Source organism: Entelurus aequoreus, linkage group LG23 (genome assembly GCF_033978785.1).
Source record: "Entelurus aequoreus isolate RoL-2023_Sb linkage group LG23, RoL_Eaeq_v1.1, whole genome shotgun sequence".
NCBI classification, from domain to species: Eukaryota; Metazoa; Chordata; class Actinopteri; order Syngnathiformes; family Syngnathidae; genus Entelurus; species Entelurus aequoreus.
In genome coordinates this window covers 30,373,244-30,393,779 of record NC_084753.1, presented here as the reverse complement: position 1 = coordinate 30,393,779, position 20,536 = coordinate 30,373,244, and the positions used below count along the sequence as shown (strand labels likewise).

Below are 20,536 nucleotides of genomic sequence, written 5' to 3'. Positions count from 1 at the left end.
ACTATAGTATACAAGTAAACTTTAGAATATTTTTTCCCCCCATATATTAGCTGCATCGGACTATAAGTAGCAGATATATACTGTACGTTGTGAAATTAGTTGTTTACACAGAAATATTTTATAAATATAAAAAATACACGACAGTAAAACGGCTGATCAAACAAAACAGAAGCCATCAACGTGGACCCACGAGCTGCGGAAGCTAGCTCTCCAATCAGCTTAACAGACTTAACTCCACGGTGACATTTTGGTTAATTCACTGAGGAATTTATAAAACTGAAACAACAAAAAAATAATGCCACTGTAAGTTAATAATACTAATACAGATACTCGCAAAACTTTAAACATATTAGCTATGTTAACGACGCTATCTTAATCACAGTACGATAGTGCGTACAAATATGCATGAAAACACTCCTACAGACATTTAATAAGTAAGAATTGTTTTAGTTGTATTGTAAAACTTACAAACGTTGCTTGGAGCGATGAATGGAATCCATACGAGTAGCAACGCTATTGACAGCTGGAAGACGAACACGGCACTTTGGTTGGAAAAAACCAAAAAGCGTTGCCCGTAAATAGAAGGACATCTGCAGTGAGCAAACTTGTCCATAAGATGGCGCCCTAGCACAAACAATAAAACACTTTTAGGGTGTATTTGCTTGTTTGTTTTTTTTTAACTGTTTTTATTATGGCTGTTATCTGAGAAAGAAAACATAAATTAGCCGCACCGTCTTTTAAGCCGCAGGCTTCAAAGTTTAAGAAAAAAGTAGCGGTTTATAGTCCGGATTTACGGTATAAGCGCTAACGCAGACAAACTATTTATAGCAACGCCAATGTTGGCATGATCGACTGATCAGCAGCTTCCTCGTTCTCTTGCTCGTCAAACTTCACTGTAGATCATAAATCATACCCCTCACCTGGATAGTAGAAGGACGAGGAGGTATTCCGACAAGTTGGTACACTTTGACAGCCAGTTTAGACCCGGCGATGGCGAGAATGACCCTCTTTTCTTGGCGAGGATTATGAGTCATTCTTCATCTAAACGAGAATATAACAAGATTCCGTCAGTCTGCATCCTAATGACAGCAGACCTTGTACAGTAAGTGATGTTTTATTATGACGTCTGCAGTGAGTAATAATCAGTGATGTTGGAAAAAAGCAAACATACCTTTTTGAAATGCTTGAAAATTATCAAAATACGTAAATATTACATGTTATTATGAATGTTACGACATTACATATATACTTACATCCTGGATATAAAACCTTAATGGAGGTGTTTGGGTGTTTTTTTAAGGGCTTTATAGGCAGAATAGAGCGACTACCATGGGCTCCATTGCAAGCAGACTTGTGATCGCATTTATTTAATATTTAGAACGCATATAAAAAATGAAACCATCTGTGTTCTAGTCTCTCATAATGATTGTAAACAATAGGCAAAATTGCAAAATAAGTGCAGTTCCCCTTCAAAAAGTACAGTAGCTCCAAATGTGCGTTTTAAGGCAATACAATGACACCAAGCGTAAAAAAAAAATATCTAGGTAATAATTTAAACAAGGCATTTTTTCTCCTTTTAAAACTGGCAAGAAATGAATATATTAACAAGAAGGAAATAAGAACAGTAGTAAAAATATTCGTATGGGGTTTTGGTGTGATTCTAAAGATTCAATTCCCAGTGGCAGGACAAGAAGACAAACGTTCAGCCCTTGAAGCTGGCTCTGCCTTCATATGAGATCTGATCCAGGCTGAAACCAACCATGTCCTCGGTTCCGCCGCTTGAAGACCACCATGCCTTTGAAAGAATGTCAATATAAGGGTCTTATCTGAGGCCAGCGCTGGGGTCCTCACTGCAGCATGGACCTGATGGTCCTCGGAGTGGACTCTTGGTTCAGATGTTTGGTGGTGAATCTGGAGGGAACATCGAGATGGTTCGGATGTTGCTTTAACTTCAGGACTCGCACAAGGTCAACATTGAAGAATGCTCAGTTAAAATCTGACAAACCTCCATCTTAAAAAAAGGACAAAAGTCTTTCATCAAAAGTACAAATTTGTGGCCTTCTCGTAAAATAATACGCAAACGACATAAATGATGTGGCTTTCTCGTAAAATAATACGGAGCACCACAAATTATGCAGCCTCCTCGTAAAATAATGTGGTGGACCATATGAATGATGTGGCTTACTTGTAAAATAATACGGAGCACCACAAATTATGCAGCCTCCTCGTAAAATAATGTGGTGGACCATATGAATGATGTGGCTTACTTGTAAAATAATACGGAGCACCACAAATTATGCAGCCTCCTCGTAAAATAATGTGGTGGACCATATGAATGATGTGGCTTACTTGTAAAATAATACGGAGCACCACAAATTATGCAGCCTCCTCGTAAAATAATGTGGTGGACCATATGAATGATGTGGCTTACTTGTAAAATAATGTGGCTTACTCGTAATATAAAGTGGCGGACCACATGTATGATGTGGCCTACTCGTAAAATAATATGGCGGACTGCCTAAATTATGTGGTCTATTCGTAAAATAACGTGGTGGACCATATGAATGATGTGGCCTACTAATAAAATAATGTGGCGGGCCACATAAATGATGTGGTCTACTCGTAAAATAATGTGGCGGGCCACATAAATGATGTGGTCTACTCGTAAAATAATGTGGCGGACCACATAAATGATGTGGTCTACTCGTAAAATAATGTGGCGGACCACATAAATGATGTGGCCTACCCGTAAAATAACATGGACCACAACATGAAGGATGTGGCCTACTCGTAAAATAATGTGATGGACCACCTGAATGATGTGGCCTACTCGTAAAATAATGTGGTGGACTACATGAATGATGTGGCTTACTCGTAAAATAATGTGGTGGACCACATGAATGATATGGCCTACTCGTAAAATAATATGGCGAACCGCTTAAATAATTTGGCCTATTCGTAAACTAATGTGGTGGACCACATGAATGATGTGGTCTACTCGTAAAATAATATGGCGGACCGCTTAAATGATGTGGCCTATTCGTAAAATAACGTGGTGGACCATATGAATGATTTGGCCTACTCGTAAAATAATGTGGCGGACCACATAAATGTGACCTACTCATAAAATAATGTGGCGGACCCCATAAATGATGTGGCCTACTCGTAAAATAATGTGGTGGACCATATGAATTATGTGGCCTACTCGTAAAATAATATGGCGGACCGGCTAAATGATGTGGCCTATTCGTAAAATAACGTGGTGGACCATATGAATGATGTGGCTTACCTGTAAAATAATGTGGTGGACTACATGAATGATGTGGTGGACTACATGAATGATGTGGCTTACTCGTAAAATGATGTGGCTTACTCGTAAAATAATGTGGTGGACCACTTGAATGATATGGCCAACTCGTAAAATGATATGGCCTACTCGTAAAATGATATGGCCTACTCGTAAAATGATATGGTGGACTGCTTAAATGATTTTGGCCTATTCGTAAACTAATGTGGTGGACCACATGAATGATGTGGCCTACTCATAAAATAATATGGCGGACCGCTTAAATGATGTGGCCTATTCGTAAAATAAAGTGGTGGACCATATGAATGATGTGGTCTACTCGTAAAATAATGTGGCGGACCACATAAATGTGACCTACTCTTAAATAATGTGGCGGACCATATGAATAATGTGGCCTACTCGTAAAATAATCTGGCCTACTTGTAAAATAAAGTGGTGGACCATGTAAATGATGTGGCCTACTCATAAAATAACGTGGTGGACCATATGAATGATGTGGCCTACTCGTAAAATAAGTGGCGGACGACATAAATTATGTGGCCTACTCGTAAAATAATGTGGTGGACCATGTAAATGATGTGGCCTACTCATAAAATAACGTGTTGGACCATATGAATGATGTGGCCTACTCGTAAAATAATTTGGTGGACCACATAAATGATGTGGCCTACTTGTAAAATAACGTGGTGGACCATATGAATGATGTGGTGTACCATATGAATGATGTGGCCTACTAGTAATATAATGTGGACACATATTTTTTATTATTGTATAACATGTTGGTCGCAGGCAAGCAAAATGACACTGAGGCCATTGGAAACTTTGCACAAACAATCCCTCAAAATCCTTGACCGAAAACCACAACACCACCATCATTGTTTAGTTCTCCAAAAATATAGATTGTTAAATTTAGCTAACATTCAAAGATTAGCATCAATACGAATGGCCCATCGAATCTTAAATAACACTACACCAGCACCACTTAAGCACTTTGTCCAGTTTACATCTGCTGTGACAACTAGAAACACACGAGCCTCCACCAGGGGGCAGTGTAGCATACCCAGATGTAAAACCTCTTTTGCACAATCAGCCTTTTCATATAAAGCCATTAAGGAATGGAACGACCTCACAACAAACTTGAAAAGTCTAACAGATTACTCTTCATTCACAATTGAAGTTAAAAAGTGGCTTTGGAGCAATCAAAGCTGCTCACACGGTCACTAAGATGGACATTATGTTTGACACATCAACCTAATGTGTATTATATTTATCCATGAGAGCATTTTTATTGTAAATTGTGAGGTGTGTCTGTTAAAATCATGGTTGTTTTTACAAATGATGACAGATGTGAACAAAAGCATGTATTGTCTGTGTGGTGATGTAAATGAGGTGTGGTTGTATTGTATATTAAGTATGTGTCCATGAAAGGGCATTTTATGACTTTTTTCTTAATACTTGTGTATGTTTTTATTGTCATAATTTTATTGCATGATTTTTGTATCCATTTAATTTAGGTAGCCAGGGACTGCAGATGGAAATTAGCTATTTAGCTATAATCTGGTACAGAACATATCTGTCTTTGAGCTTAATGTTTCTGTACATTGTCCCTTCAAATAAAGACTAAACAAAAAACAAATATGTGGCCTACTCTTAAAATCCATTATTTATGTTTTTTCTAGTAGTGTTTTTAAAGTGGCCCCGGGCCAGACTTTGGACAGCCCTGGTCTATGACTGTGCTGCAACCTCATTTGGCTCTATGTGGACTCTGACTCCAGAACAAAGCACAAGAAGTGAGCTCAGAGAAGGTTTTCGCTGAGTCTGTGGTCAAAAAAGTCATCCAATCAGCAGGCAGGATGAAGCTTCTGAAAGAGGTCAACACGAGGGACCTACCTGAGGGCGTTGAGCAGACCTTCCACGTTGTCGGCCGGTTGCTCCTTCAGCACTTTTATGCAGCCTTTCATCTGCAAGCACAGGAGCAGTAAGCACCAGGCGGGCGTGCACGCTCACGTGACACTCACGTCGATCTTGGAGGACTTGTTGAAGGCCCCGATGGGGTGCACGTGGTCGTAGAGGATGATGACGCCCACCATGACCCTCATGCAGAACAGGACTGTGTCGTCGCTGCTGAAGCGACTGGAATATTCTCTGAACACACAACAAGTCTGTGTTACAAATACATTAAATATTCTCTAAACACACAAGTCTGTGTTACAAATACATGAAATATTGTCTGAACAAACAAGTATTTGTGTTACAAATATATTAAATATTCTCTGAACATACAAGTCTTTGTGTTACAAATATATGTATTTTTGTTTCATCTGACATTACATGGACAAAGATAAGGCCTTCTAGAGGAAAGTTCTGTGGTTAGATGAACAAAAAATTGAGCTGTTTGGCCACAATACCCAGCAATATGTTTGGAGGAGAAAAGGTGAGGCCTTTTATCCCAGGAACACCACAAGTATGTGCTCCAATCACTCTATCACAAAAAAATAACAGTTGTAGAAATTACAGGAAAGTCAAGACAGCCATGACATTATGTTCTTTACAAGTGTATGTAAACTTTTGACCACGACTGTGTGTGTGTATATATATATATATATATATATATATATATATATATATATATATATACATACACACACACGCATATATATACATACATACAGGTGTGTGTATTTACATACGTACAAACGTACGTACATATTTACATACGTACGTACATATTTACATACGTACGTACATATTTACGTACGTACATATTTACATACGTACGTACGTATTTACATATGTACATACGTACGTACGTACAGTATTTACATATGTACATACGTACATACGTACAGTATTTACATATGTACATACGTACGTACGTACAGTATTTACATATGTACATACGTACGTACGTACAGTATTTACATATGTACATACGTACATACGTACAGTATTTACATATGTACGTACGTACGTACGTACAGTATGAACATATGTACATACGTATGTACGTACATATGTACAAAGATAAGACCTTTGGAGGAAAGTTCTGTGGTCAGATTAAACAAAAATTGAGCTGTTTGGCCACAATACGTTTGGAGGAGAAAAGGTGCGGCCTTTAGTCCCAGGAACACCACAAGTATGTGCTCCAATCACTTTATCACAAAAAAATAAGTGTTGTAGAAATGATTGGAAACTCAAGACACCCATGACATTATGTTCTTTACAAGTGTATGTAAAGTTTTGACCACAACTGTGTGTGTGTGTGTGTGTATATATATATATGTCTTAATTAGATTATCCAAAAAAAATAGTGCTCGATACCGTGGTAGAGCGTAATATGTATGTGTGGGAAAAAATCACAAGACTATTTCATCTCTACAGGCCTGTTTCATGAGGGTTTCCTCAATCATCAGGAGATTTAAATCTCCTGATGATTGAGGAAACCCTCATGAAACAGGCCTGTAGAGATGAAATAGTCTTGTGATTCTTCTTCCTCAATCATCAGGAGATTTAAATCTCCTGATGATTGAGGAAACCCTCATGAAACAGGCCTGTAGGGATGAAATAGTCTTGTGATTTTTTCCCTCACATACACATATATATATATATATATATATATATACACAGTATATATACATACATACATGTATATATACATGTATATATATACATATATATACATATATATATACATATATATATATATATACCCCTGCTGAAATCCAAAAAGATTGTTCGCATTTGGCGTTGGCAGAAGAAAGAACTCACGGCGTCTCCAGCATGACTTTGCAGACGCTGGCCATGGTGCTCAGACAGTCGGTGGTGTTTTCCAGCGGAAGAGTCTTGTTCTGCGTCAGACACAAAACGTCGCCGTCAGGAAACATCACTTGACAGGAAGTGTGGGCAAGAAGAAGGACATTTCTAGGTGCAGTAGCTGGAATGCCTCCAAGCAGGGGGGCTGGGGGGTGGGGGTTACCTCTGTCACAAAGTTCGTGGTCGCGTTGCTGAGCGTTTTCAGCATGGGCGTCGCCTCGGCGTAAAACAGAGACATTCTGTTGGCCATCTCGTTATTAACTTCATTCTCGATATCCAGCTGCAGAAAGCCAACAAGAAAAACAGCCATCCTGTCAAACAAGAACTTAATTGTAGAAAATACCTCCACCATTAAAAACTCCTTTAAAACCCTGATCCAGATCAGCCATCTAATGTTATGGAGAAACTAATATTTTAGTCATCTCTTGTCGAAAACCACAATTGGAGTCTAAGTGTGCTGCATTGGTCTGCTTTTTTATAGCCCTGATAAATTCCTTAAGCTCATGGGAGATGTCTCTTTGAACACCCTAATCCCAACTAGGGTTGTACAGTATACCGGTTCTAATAAAGTACCGCGGTACTTAGGAATTAAAACAGTACTATACTACCTCTGAAAAATAGCGATACTTTTTGTCGTCATGTTGTGACATTGCTGGTAATACGAGCAGAGGAGCATTATCAACAATACACACGTAGAGAGTACTTACAAGCAGACACGGTGTGGAGACATAAGACTTAAAAGCTAACCATAATATTGAAGCATTAACACTGAAGCGAGTACCTCTAGAAGAGGTACTTTAAAACATAGCTGGCTAACAAGCGGCTAACGTCCACGCCGTGTTTTAGCTACTTCTAAATGACTAATCCCCGCCTACATGGCGACAAATAAAGTATGTTTCTTACAAGTATCATCCCTGCAGGACAAGGAATAGCTAAACATGTGGGGCCCGGCGATATGGCCTTTTATTAATATCTCAATATTTTTAGGCCATGTCACGATACACGATATATATCTCGATATTTTGCCTTAGCCTTGAATGAACACTTGATGCATATAATCACAGCAGTATGATGATTCAATGTGTCTACATTAAAACATTCTTCTTCATACTGCATTAATATATGCTCATTTTAAACATTCATGCAGAGAGGGAAACCACAACTAAGTCAATTTACCAAAAGTGTATTTATTAAAGAGTTATTAAGCAGTGGCACAAACATTCATGTCATTTCCAAACAGAAAGTGCAAGATTGTCAGAGACATTTTAAAACAAGCTATGAGTGCACTTTTGTGCATGATGTCACTAAGATGACATATCAAAACAACACTAAATTAAAGTGCACTTTTTGTACAGAACGCCACTACAATATTTTAAAACAAATTAAGTGCACATTTGTGTATGATGTCCATCCATCCATCCATTTTCTACCGCTTATTCCCTTCGGGGTCGCTGGAGCCTATATCAGCATTTAAAAAACTGTAAAATAAATATAAGCTGCATAATAGGAAATCAAATAGTGTATGTCCATCGCTATGTGGTAGGTTCCTGCGGACGTTATCTCCTGTTTTTGACTATTTTTTTCATACGATGTTGATCTGGAAATGGAAGGCGCCAGGCTCAATTGGGTCAGTGCTGGTTGCTTCTGCATTTTGTTGGTGTGGCACCGGCCGGAGTTGGTGACATGCGGAGTTTCACGCACTCTTCATTCTCTAGCGGGTGACTTTTCAAATGATGCTACAAATTAGTAGTGCTGCTACTTTTTGAACTTTTGCCGCTTACTTAACATATTACGGTTGTCTGTTCAACATCTTTCCGCTTGAAGCCAAACCACCGCCAGACAATGGACCCCGTGCTGTTTTTCTTGGGAATTAATTCTTCTTCCTCCATTTGTTAACAGATTCGCACCTTCTCTCTCTCGTATTAACACTCGCACCGCTCCGCTAGCACCACCTGCCACAGCTAACATTACCCATGCTGCTACCTCTCAGCTTTGCGAGGGCGTATGACGTTGCACGCACGACAGTATGTGACGTATGTAAGAAGGTGCACTTGTTTTATCTCTCTGTGAGAAGGAGAGACAAGAAAGAATAAAAGCCTGTAGTGTAATGCCCGCAGCTAAAAGCAACTGCGTGAGAACATATACGCGAATACTCACGATAGTCATTTTCTACATCGCACAGAGACAAACCCACGATATATCGAGTATATTCGATATATCGCCCAGCCCTATAAACATGCTTCACTACACACCGTAGGAGGATACAATAGCTAACAGCTAACAGCAAGCTAGCGCTCCTCAATGTAAACAAATGTGTGAACCTTTACAAATATCCACTGTAACGATATCAAGTACAAGAGCGTATCTTGTTGATATTACTATGATTACATCAATATTTTTTATTATCACAAAATATTTTGTCTTTTGTTATTGTTTATAAAGTCATGAAATACATCCTTGGACACAGGAAAATTTTAAATATGACTTATGTACAATACTGTAGGTACTTGGTATTGGATCCATACCCAAATTTGTAGTATAATTTAAAACTTATGTAAAGTATCAAACAAGAGAAGAATAAGTGATTATTAGATTTGAACAGAAGTGTAGACAGAACATGTTAAAACAGGAAGTAAGCGGATATTAACAGTAAATGAACAAGTAGATTAATAATCAATCATAATTTTAACAACATAATAATATTAAATATGTTACTGCATACGTCAGCAGACAAATTAGGAGAGTTTATTTTCTTACTTACGACTAAAAGATAAGTTGTCTAGTATATTCAACATCTTATTTCATGACAACATTCTTCTTTGATTGCAATAACAAACGTATATTTAATATTTAATCATAGGATTTTATGTTAAAAAAAGCCAATAATTACATTTTTGTTGGGGTCCCCTTTATTTTGAAAAGTGTCAAAAAGTACCAAAACATTGGTACCGGTACAAGCCTGACCCCTACCGTCTGTAAGTCTGGGTCAAACGTTTGTGCTGTGATGCTGGAAGATCGCTCATTTACATTTTTTTACTGTCTTTTGCTAAAATCACAATTTGAGAAAGAGTGTTTTGCTCATCTTCTCCCATTTCCCGAAGCATATAGAAACATCTCCAAGATGTTTTTGTCTCTCTCCCTTCTTCTTCCGCTCCCTCTTTCTTCCTGTAGCAGCGTAACTGCTACTTGAAGCGGGCACGTTTCATCAGTAAGGACCCGGTGGAGCACCTTTATTTTGGAAAGTGTCAAAAAGTACCAAAATATTGGTACCGGTACAAGCCTGACCCCTACTGTCTGTAAGTCTGGGTCAAACTTTTTGTGCTGTGATGCTGGAAGATCGCTCATTTAGATTTCTTTACTGTCTTTTGCTAAAATCACAATTTGAGAAAGAGTGTTTTGCTCATCTTCTCTCATTTCCCAAAGCATATAGAAACATCTCCAAGATAGGGCTGCAACAACTAATCGATTAAATCGATTATAAAAATAGTTGCCGATTAATTTAGTCATCGATTCGTTGGATCTATGTTATGCGCATGCGCAGAGGCTTTAAAAAAAAAAAAAATTTTTTTTTTTTTTAAAATTATTCTTTATTTATAAACTGCAACATTTACAAACAGCTGAGAAACAATAATCAAAATAAGTATGGTGCCATTATGCTGTTTTTTTTTAAAATAAAATACTGGAAAGGATAGAAATGTAGTTTGTCTCTTTTATCCGATTATTAATCGAAGTAATAATCGACAGATTCATCGATTATCAAATTAATCGTTAGTTGCAGCCCTATTCCAAGATGTCTTTGTCCCTCTCACATCTTCTTCTTCCGCTCCACCTTTCTTCCTGTAGCAGCGTAACTGCTACTTGAAGCGGGCACGTTTCATCAGTAAGGACCCGGTGGCATACCTTGCCAACCCTCCCGATTTACCCGGGAGACTCCCGAATTTCAGTGCCCCTCCCAAAAATCTCCCGGGGCAACCATTCTCCTGAATTCTCCCGACTTCCACCCAGACAACAATATTGGGGGCGTGCCTTAAAGGCACTGCCTTTGCGTGCCAGGCCAGTCACATAAAACCTACGGCTTTTCACACACACAAGTGCATGCAAGGCATACTTGGTCAACAGCCATACAGATCACAATGAGGGTGACTGTATAAACAACTTTAACACTGTTACAAATATGCGCCACACTGTGAACCCACACCAAACAAGAATGACAAACACATTTCTGGAGAACATCTGCACCTTAACACAACATAAACACAACAGAACAAATACCCAGAACCCCTTGCAGCACTAACTCTTCCGGGACGCTACAATATACACCCCCCGCTACCCCCTAACAACCCCGCCCCCGCCCACCTCCGTCCACCTCAAACCCCCCACCCCCATCAAGTATGCCCGGTGGAGCAGAAGTATATTGTGGACAAAACTTACGTTCATGTCGTTGATCCGGTTTCGACTGATGGTTCTCCTGTAATAACTGAAGTCGTTCTGAATGGCGGGAATCCTCATCTGAGGGCAAACAGGCGGTTAGTCCAAGGGCACGGTCCACCAAAGGGAGGTCGTGAGGGAGGAGCGCTCGCCACCTTAAGCTCATCGAAGCGTAGCGTGAAGTGGAGGATCTGGGCAAACTGTTTGGCCAGCGCCTGTTCCTTCTCCAAGTGCTGAGTGGGCGTGTGGGGTGGGCATGTCAGGGACTCCAGCAGACTCTGGAGGGCTTCCTCTGCACAGAAGCAATCATTGAAATCATGTGTGTGTGTGGGAGGGGGGGGGGCCAAGCCTTATAAATCTTGCGGCACACACCGAGCCTCAGAGAGAAACTGTAGAACTTCTTGAGTTTGATGACAAGCGGGCACACGGAATTCCAGGCCCGCTCCTGGAGCATGAAGTCACCTGGGTTCTGGATTGCCTAAAGAGCAGCACACGCACATCAAACAAGTGAGCCGACTCCCTTCTTAGCATGTTCAGCATCCACAGATACGTTGCACTTTCCAGATCTCCACCAAGCTTACGTCTTCATCAGCCCTACTACTGGAGTACCACAGGGCCGAGTCGTAAGCCTCCTCCTGTACCAGGGGTGTCAAACTCCTTTTGGGTGAGGGCCACATGTAACTGTGAATACAGTAAATTGCGGACCTTAAGCCGATACTTTTCTCCCTGCGGCTTATAAAACTAGTTATAAAACTAAAAATAGTTTTGAAATGAATGAAATAAGTTTATTTCGGTCATATAATCAACCATCAACCATTTTGTGTGAGCAGTTTAACAGTACAGATTATACATATTTAACAATCATACACATTTATACACAAAAAGACAAGAAAACAAAAAGAATGACCGAAAAAGGAATAGGCTGAAGCCAAAGCTTATATTTGCCTATCCTATACATTCACTGAAAATTACATTGCCTGGAACATCAACGTTAAAAAAAAAAATCAATGGCATGAAAGTAATTGTTACTATATTTTATAATTTTCAATTATTTCACTTTTCAAGGTTTTCTTAAACCTTAACAAAGAACTACATGTCTTCAGCTCATTACTGAACTTGTTCCACCATTTAACTCCTAAAACTGAAATACATTAGTATTTTATATTCCTTCTTACTTTACCTACACTACCGTTCAAAAGTTTGGGGTCACCCAAACAATTTTGTGGAATAGCCTTCATTTCTAAGAACAAGAATAGACTGTCGAGTTTCAGATGAAAGTTCTCTTTTTCTGGCCATTTTGAGCGTTTAATTGACCCCACAAATGTGATGCTCCAGAAACTCAATCTGCTCAAAGGAAGGTCAGTTTTGTAGCTTCTGTAACGAGCTAAACTGTTTTCAGATGTGTGAACATGATTGCACAAGGGTTTTCTAATCATCAATTAGCCTTCTGAGCCAATGAGCAAACACATTGTACCATTAGAACACTGGAGTGATAGTTGCTGGAAATGGGCCTCTATACACCTATGTAGATATTGCACCAAAAACCAGACATTTGCAGCTAGAATAGTCATTTACCACATTAGCAATGTATAGAGTGTATTTCTTTAAAGTTAAGACTAGTTTAAAGTTATCTTCATTGAAAAGTACAGTGCTTTTCCTTAAAAAATAAGGACATTTCAATGTGACCCCAAACTTTTGAACGGTAGTGTATTTCAAAAATCATTATCCCCGTAAATTATAGTTTTCTCCTCTTAATGTAAATAACCTACGAATACAAGCTGGAAGGTTGTTGTTCTTTACTCCAAACATCATTTCCATTGTTATTAAAAACACAATATCTGAACATTTTAACACATTACAACTTATAAATAATGGATTGGTATGTTCATAGTAGCACGCTTTGTGTATTATTCTAATGACCCTTTTTTGAAGTTTAATTATAGGGTCTATGTTTGTTCTATAAACACTTCCCCAAATTTCAACACAATGTTAAATATGGAGAAATAAATGAATAACATAACATATGCAGACATTTCTTATTCAGCATGTGTCTTACTTTATAAAGAATAGCAATGGATTTTGATATTTTTCACTTTATATATTCAATATGCGGTTTCCAACATAATTTATGATCAATTATTATTCCCAAGAATTTAGTTTCATATACTCTATCAATTTCCACTATATTTATTTTTAATTTTGCTTCACAATTTGTCCTTGCACCACTAAACACAATAAATTTAGTTTTCTTATCATTTAAAGATAACTTAATATCAAACCATTTTTTTTAGCTGAATCAACTCAACCTCTATTATCCTCAACAATTCCTTCAAGTCTTCTCCTGAACAATATACATTTGTATCATCTGCAAACATAATACATTTACATTTATTAGATACTGAACAAATATCATTTAAATAGAGTATAAATAACTTAGGTCCCAATACCAAGCCTTGTGGAACCCCACAAGTTACTCTTCTTGGCTGTGATTTATATTAATTGTCATTAAACACGTGCAAAAACACTGAAATGGTGTGTTATTGTTTGTGCTATGGCGCCATCTTTTGAACGAGTTTGCTTGCTGCAGGTGCCGCTGTGTCCTTCCATTTAGTGCTTTCAACCGGAAGTAGACGAGTGGTTCAGTCTTCTATCCGTCCATAGCGTTTCTACTCGTATGGATTCTTCATTCATCACTCCAAACAACATTTGGAAGTTTTATAATATAACTAAAACAATTCATACTTACTAGGGCTGTGAAACTTTGGGCACCACACGATTCGGTTCTTGGGGGTAAACGATTCAATTCAGAATTTATTCGCGATTCAAAATCAATACTTTTTTTTAATAACATTGGGTGTCAGTTTTATCATTAACTGCATTCCTCCATAAAATAGACAAACAGCTCTGATCAATTTCTGTATTACTTAAAAGAAAAGTGGTTTTGTTTAATAACATTTAATAAAGTCTAAACACTTACAAGGCAAAAAGATAAGTATCCAACACTTCTATTTTCTAAATTAAATCTGTACAGAAGAAATAGATCTGCATCAACTATAATTTGTCCGAGTGTCAGGATTGATTTTTTTGACACCCTTAATGCTTATACTAAAGCGTCCCATGTGTGATGTCTGTAGGAGTGTTTTCATGCATATTTGTACGTGCTATCTTAATGTAATCAACCTAGCGTTGTTAGCATTAGCTAACACGTCTACGAGTGTCTTTGTTAGTATTATTAACTTACAATGGCATTATTTTCGTATTGTTTCAGTTTCACAAATTCCTCAGAATATTCACCAAAACGTCACCGTGGAGTTATTGAGTCTGTTTAGCTGATTGAAGAGCAAGCTTGCGCAGCTAGAAGGTCCATGACGATGACTTCTGTTTTGTTTGATTTACTCGTTTTACTGCCGTGTCAGACACCTTTTGGAAACAACTAAGGTATGTAAATAAACATTTACAGAATATTTCTGTGTAAATGACTAATTTCACAACGTATATATCTACGACTTAAAGTCAGGTGCGGCTAATATACGGAAAAAAGTTTTCTATAATTTAGTGGGTGCGGCTTATATACTTATATATACTTATATACTATTGTCCAGAAAATTGGGTACATCCAGCAGGTTGTGGGGCTTCCTTACATCTCTGATTTCCTGTCCGGCTCCCTTGTACGCCTGGAGGCCTGACAGGATGCTTTCAGAGTCCTGGAGAACAGAGTTGACCTGGTTCCATACTTCACACTCTCCTTCTGTGGGCTGTGCATCTAAACAAGGCGTCACAAAGCATACACTCACGTGTGGACAACATGTATTCATTAGGAATGAAGAGAATTAGGGCTGTCAAATTAATTGTTCCCAAACAACGATCACATGAATCATGTACAATTGCAGATTAATTACACACTTGATTTTAGGCAGCATGGGTTGTTATACGGTGATCTGGCCAATGCATAGGACAATGTTGGGCTGCAGCTGTCGATTATCTTTGTAATCGAGTTATCTATCAATCGCTGTGTTCGATTAATCGAGTAATCGGATAAAACACACTTTGTAGCCATGACCTTCATTACCTTCTTCTACCAATTTTAGTTTACTTTACTTTCAATTTACTTAATTTTACCTTCATTTACTTCAATTTACCTTGTAGTTGCCTTCTTCACCTGTTTTTACTTATTTTCAACTAAAATGTATCATCAATTAACCCTTTTCTACTTTAATTTTACCTTCCAGAACTTTACCTCCTACTTACCTTCTTTGACCTTTTATTTACCTTATTTGAACTTTTATTTGCCAATTATTACTTTTCATTTACCTTTTTTATTCACCACATTTTACCTTCTATTTACCTTTGTTTACTTCTTCTGACCTATTATTTACCTTACTTTAGCTTTTATTCACCTTCTATTTACCTTTTTCCTCCCTTTTACCATTTATTCACATTATGTTACCTTCTAGCTACTATTACCTTCTGTTTACTTTGATTTACCTTCTATATGCCTTATTTGACCTTCTATTTACCTAATTTGATCTTACATTTACCTTTCATTCACCCTATTTTACCTTCTATTCACTTTTGTTTACTTAATTTTACCTAATATTTACCTTCTTTTAACTTTATTTACTATATTTTAGCTTTTATTCTACCATCTATTTACCTTTTTACTCCTGTATACCATTTATTTACATTATTTTCCCTTTTATTTAGCTTCTTTTATTTTCCATTTACTTACTTTTACCTTCAAATTGCCTTATTTTACTTTAATTTACCTTCTATTTACCCTATTTCACATTTTATTTAAATTTTTTAACTTATTTACCTTTAATTTACATTTTATTCACCTTCTTTACCTTCTATTTACTTGTGTGTACTTCCTTTGACCTATTATATACCTTCTTTTAACTTTTATTCACATTTGTCTACCTTTTATTTACCTGTTTACTCCCTTATACCACTTCTTTAAATTATTTTACCTTCTATTTAGCTTATTTTACTTTTATTTGCCTTTCTATTTGGCTTATTTTACCTTCTATTTACCTTATTTGACCTTCTTATACCATCATTTTACCATATTCTAGCTTTTATTTACATAATTTTACCTTTTATTTACCTTCTTTTACCATTTCACCCCCTATATAACTAGTTGTACCTTCTTTTATGCTGTCCGGATTTGATCAGTTTTTACATTCAAAGGGTTATTCAAAGTAACAAAATATATATCGTTGCAGTGCAAAAGTAAGTGGGTAAACTTTGCGGCAAATTTCTCTTCAAAAATACACCGTAACGTGACTTTAGATAAACTGTTAAATAAATAACTGACAAGCATTCAAGTAAAACATAAAAAAATGTTCATGTGTGACATTCTGACAAACTGCATTTGTGTCAATATATATATATATATATATATATATATATATATATATATATATATATATATATATATATATATATATATATATATATATATATATATATATATATATTTTTTGCATGCAAGATCATTCACCGTGATTCAAAGTGTGATCAATCTGATTGTTTAATTCTAAAGTGAATGCAGTCTTAACTTTGTTTAGCACTAGCATACTGTGGGGGAAAGGAAACGTGCTGAATGTTTTTGTTCATGGCCGATACATGGGGGCAAAAACAATCAGCATAGATGGAAATGTTCTGGATTCATTAAAATATTAACACTGAATTAGTCCACTCACTCTTGATTTATACTCGCATTCAATAATTATAAATAACATACTTACAGTTTATAACTTTGTCAAATTATATGAAAGCATGTAGCTTAAGTCAAGCTGATTACAAAAAATATACAATCAAATATACTGCAAAAGAGGTTTTTATAAAAACTAATGAAAAATAAATTTACACAGTGCAAAACAAAATCTAATTAAAATAGTAATAATAATAATAGGCATGATTCTTTATTAAACATCATCATAGAGACTCAAAAACTGAAATAAATATACATATGTATTCAAAATTATTACATTTTCTACAATTTACAAACTATGTTGTGCTAAAATACATTTAAACTAAATTAATAATAAATAATGATAAATGTTTCTCAAATAAAACATTTCAGCGTAAATAAAAATACAGCTTCACTAATTTAGTAATTTTTTTGCGCCTAAGACACTTCTCTATGACTTCTTGTGTTTGTCTGATATTGTCATTACTGCCACAAGTGGTGGAAAAGTGTATTGCAACTGAGTTAGAAATATTGTTGCATTTTGCAGCAGAAGACAAACGTTTTCTGACATCCTTCAGGCTCATGTTTAAGGTTTTGTCATAAGTCTGCAGGCTGAGTCGATAAGCTCCAAACTTAAAATGTAGAGCAGTGATTCTAAAACGGTAGTGCGTACGCGGGCTTCACCTTCGCCAAAGAAACTAAATATTTAAACACAGTGTTACTGTTCAAACTGTGGTCAAAATTATTGGATATGCTTGGCAAAAAAAATAAAAAATGCCTTGTTTTTAATGAGTACTTAGGTCTACTACGCTACTGTATTTCAATGTTGGCCATTTTGGTGGTACTTGGAGAGCCATGTCATGTATACAGTAGATCCCTGTATATTCATCATTTAATATTTGCTTTCATTTGTTTTTTTGGTAAAATTTTGTTTTCAGGGAAAAACTTTTCTTTGTGCTTTTTCACTTTGAAAATGGGCCAGTTTCTTTTTTGTTTTAAAGAAAACCTATGTTGGTAATAATTGAGAAACATATGAAACTAGATCATGTGTGAATGCTGTATGTGGGCTGTGCCTGAGTGGAACTGAAAAGCTGGAATGGTAAATGGATGTTAGAACATTTAGAATTGGAAAAGAATTGTGGGATATGAAGAGGCTTTCATATTGCTCATTTGTTTTCGATGGGGGAAAATTCCTGGCAAACCCGGGTAATCAGGGAATTTTCCAAACCGGAAATCACGGTGTGGGAAGAGTGAAGTGTGTGGATGGTGGCAAAAATTGTGGGCTATGGAGAACTTTGAAACTTTGTCCTGGAAATTTGGGACTCTCTGGGAAATTGGGAATTTAAAAAAAATATAGATATTACCATGAATTGATCTACGTGGACCCCGTCTTAAACAAGTTGAAAAACTTATTCGGGTGTTACCATTTAGTGGTCAATTGTACGGAATATGTACTGTACTGTGAAATCTACTAATACAAGTTTCAATCAATCAATCAAAACCACAATTGTCTTAGCGGATATGAATTGGTCGAGAAAAGTTGACATAGCAACACTTTGTAATTGAGAATTGATATTTCGGAATTCCTGGAATTTTGGGAAAACCGAGAATTTGTAAGAAAAAAAAAAGTAAGTGGAATGTTTTGACGGTTGGAAAAATGTGGAAGGAAAAGATGAAAGAGCAGGGGGGGTATAGGGCTCTCCATATCCCACATTTCTCAACCGATTCAAACCATTGCACCATCTACACACTCCACTCATCCCGGACATTCAAGCCAGCATGTTTCCCGGTTCCAAAAATTCCCTGATAAACCAGAATTAGCAAGACTTTTCCCAATTGTTAATGAATAGGCAATATACAAAGCTCTCCATATCCCACATTTCTCAACCGATTGGAACCGTTCCTCCATCCACACACTCCACTCACCCTTGACATTCAAGCCAGCATGTTTCCTGGTTACGAAATTTTCCAGATAATCCGGAATTACCAAGAATTTTCCCATTTGTTAATTAATCGGCAATATACAAACTTCTCTATATCCCACATTTCTTAACCGATTCCAACCATTCCACCATCTACACACTCCACTCATCCCGGACATTCAAGACAGCATGTTTCCCTGGTTCCGGAAATTCCCTGATAACCCGGAATTACAACGAATTTTCCCAATTGTTAATGAATAGGCAATATACAAAACTCTCCATATCCCACATTTCTCAACCGATTCGAACCGTTTCACCATCAACACACTCCACTCACACCGGACATTCAAGCCAGCATGTTTCCCGGTTACGAAGTTTAGCTGAAAATCCGGAATTACCAAGAATTTTTCCAATTGTTAATGAATAGGCAATATACAAACCTCTCCATAACTCCGATTTGAACTGTTCCACCGTCTACACACTCCACTCACTATGGACATTCGAGCATGTCAGTTCTGCTCGTGCACATTCGGCATTCACACGCAATTCCTACCGGAACTGCACATTCTAGTTATGGATGTGACAATTATTCACATGTATTTATTATTTGTCTAGCCTGTTAACAGCAGGGATCTACGGTACTGCTCAAGTGAAGGATATTTTGATAGCACAACATGCATACATAATCGAGTAAAAGGAGAAAGCAGAGGTCAAGGATCAGCTCCAATTTGAGTCAATGAGTACATCAATCATTAAGTACAAATGTTGCTTTAAAAACGTCACTAAACAAAAGAGAGACGTTGGCCAATGGGAAGCTCAAGACACTGACCCTGGACCTCTCAGCGGGGGTGAAAGAGGGAAGCAGAAAGGAACGCTATGCTCACTTTCAAAGTCAAGGAAAAAGTTTGGCCCCTGTTGGAGCTCTGTGCAAGTGAGAACTTTTAACAGATTCCCCATTTGGCGTCTGCAAAAGAGAGAGAAAATGGGAGGAGACACAAAGGAGGAAGAGAAGGGAAGAAAAGTTCAAGTGATGTTAAAAGCTTTCAAAGAAAGAGAACATGCCAAGTGAAAGAGTCATGACCGGACCACAGAAGGCAGGAAGATTTGAGACGAGAGACAAACTGCACCCCCACACAGAGAAAACTTCTTATTCGCATTGTTTTCTTTTCTGCCAGACTTACTTTCAAAGTCCAGGAAAAAGTGTGGACAGTTCTCTATATCCCTTGTAAGGACTTTTAGCAGGTTACCCATTCCGGCAAACCTGATGGTCAAAAGGTTGGTGTGAACAGACATGCAAGTGCACAGTACATGGAAGACAACACAGGCACTACAGACGGACGAAAACTTGAGATTTTCAGTACCAACATGTCT

At 37.3% G+C, this 20,536-nt stretch overlaps 1 protein-coding gene across 7 annotated transcripts in view; it reads right to left on the bottom strand.

The window, feature by feature from the left end:
* Positions 1-20,536, bottom strand: part of fam49a (family with sequence similarity 49 member A) — a 61,529-nt gene that overhangs the window by 666 nt on the left and 40,327 nt on the right. For 3 of the 7 annotated variants that reach the window (XM_062035055.1, XM_062035050.1, XM_062035056.1), the window contains exons 3-12: positions 20,347-20,426; positions 15,190-15,311; positions 11,921-12,026; positions 11,704-11,840; positions 11,552-11,629; positions 7,284-7,400; positions 7,076-7,155; positions 5,326-5,452; positions 5,198-5,268; positions 1-1,911 (exon numbers count right to left, since the gene is read on the bottom strand). The exon at positions 1-1,911 is cut by the window's left edge. In XM_062035055.1, the coding sequence (XP_061891039.1) occupies positions 1,848-1,911; positions 5,198-5,268; positions 5,326-5,452; positions 7,076-7,155; positions 7,284-7,400; positions 11,552-11,629; positions 11,704-11,840; positions 11,921-12,026; positions 15,190-15,311; positions 20,347-20,416 (972 nt within the window). In that variant the 5' untranslated portion in view covers positions 20,417-20,426 and the 3' untranslated portion in view covers positions 1-1,847. Of the gene's footprint in view, positions 1,912-5,197; positions 5,269-5,325; positions 5,453-7,075; positions 7,156-7,283; positions 7,401-11,551; positions 11,630-11,703; positions 11,841-11,920; positions 12,027-12,129; positions 12,230-15,189; positions 15,312-20,049; positions 20,130-20,346; positions 20,427-20,536 lie in introns of those variants that run through there. The other 4 variants (XM_062035051.1, XM_062035052.1, XM_062035053.1 and 1 more) reach the window with 3 other exon arrangements.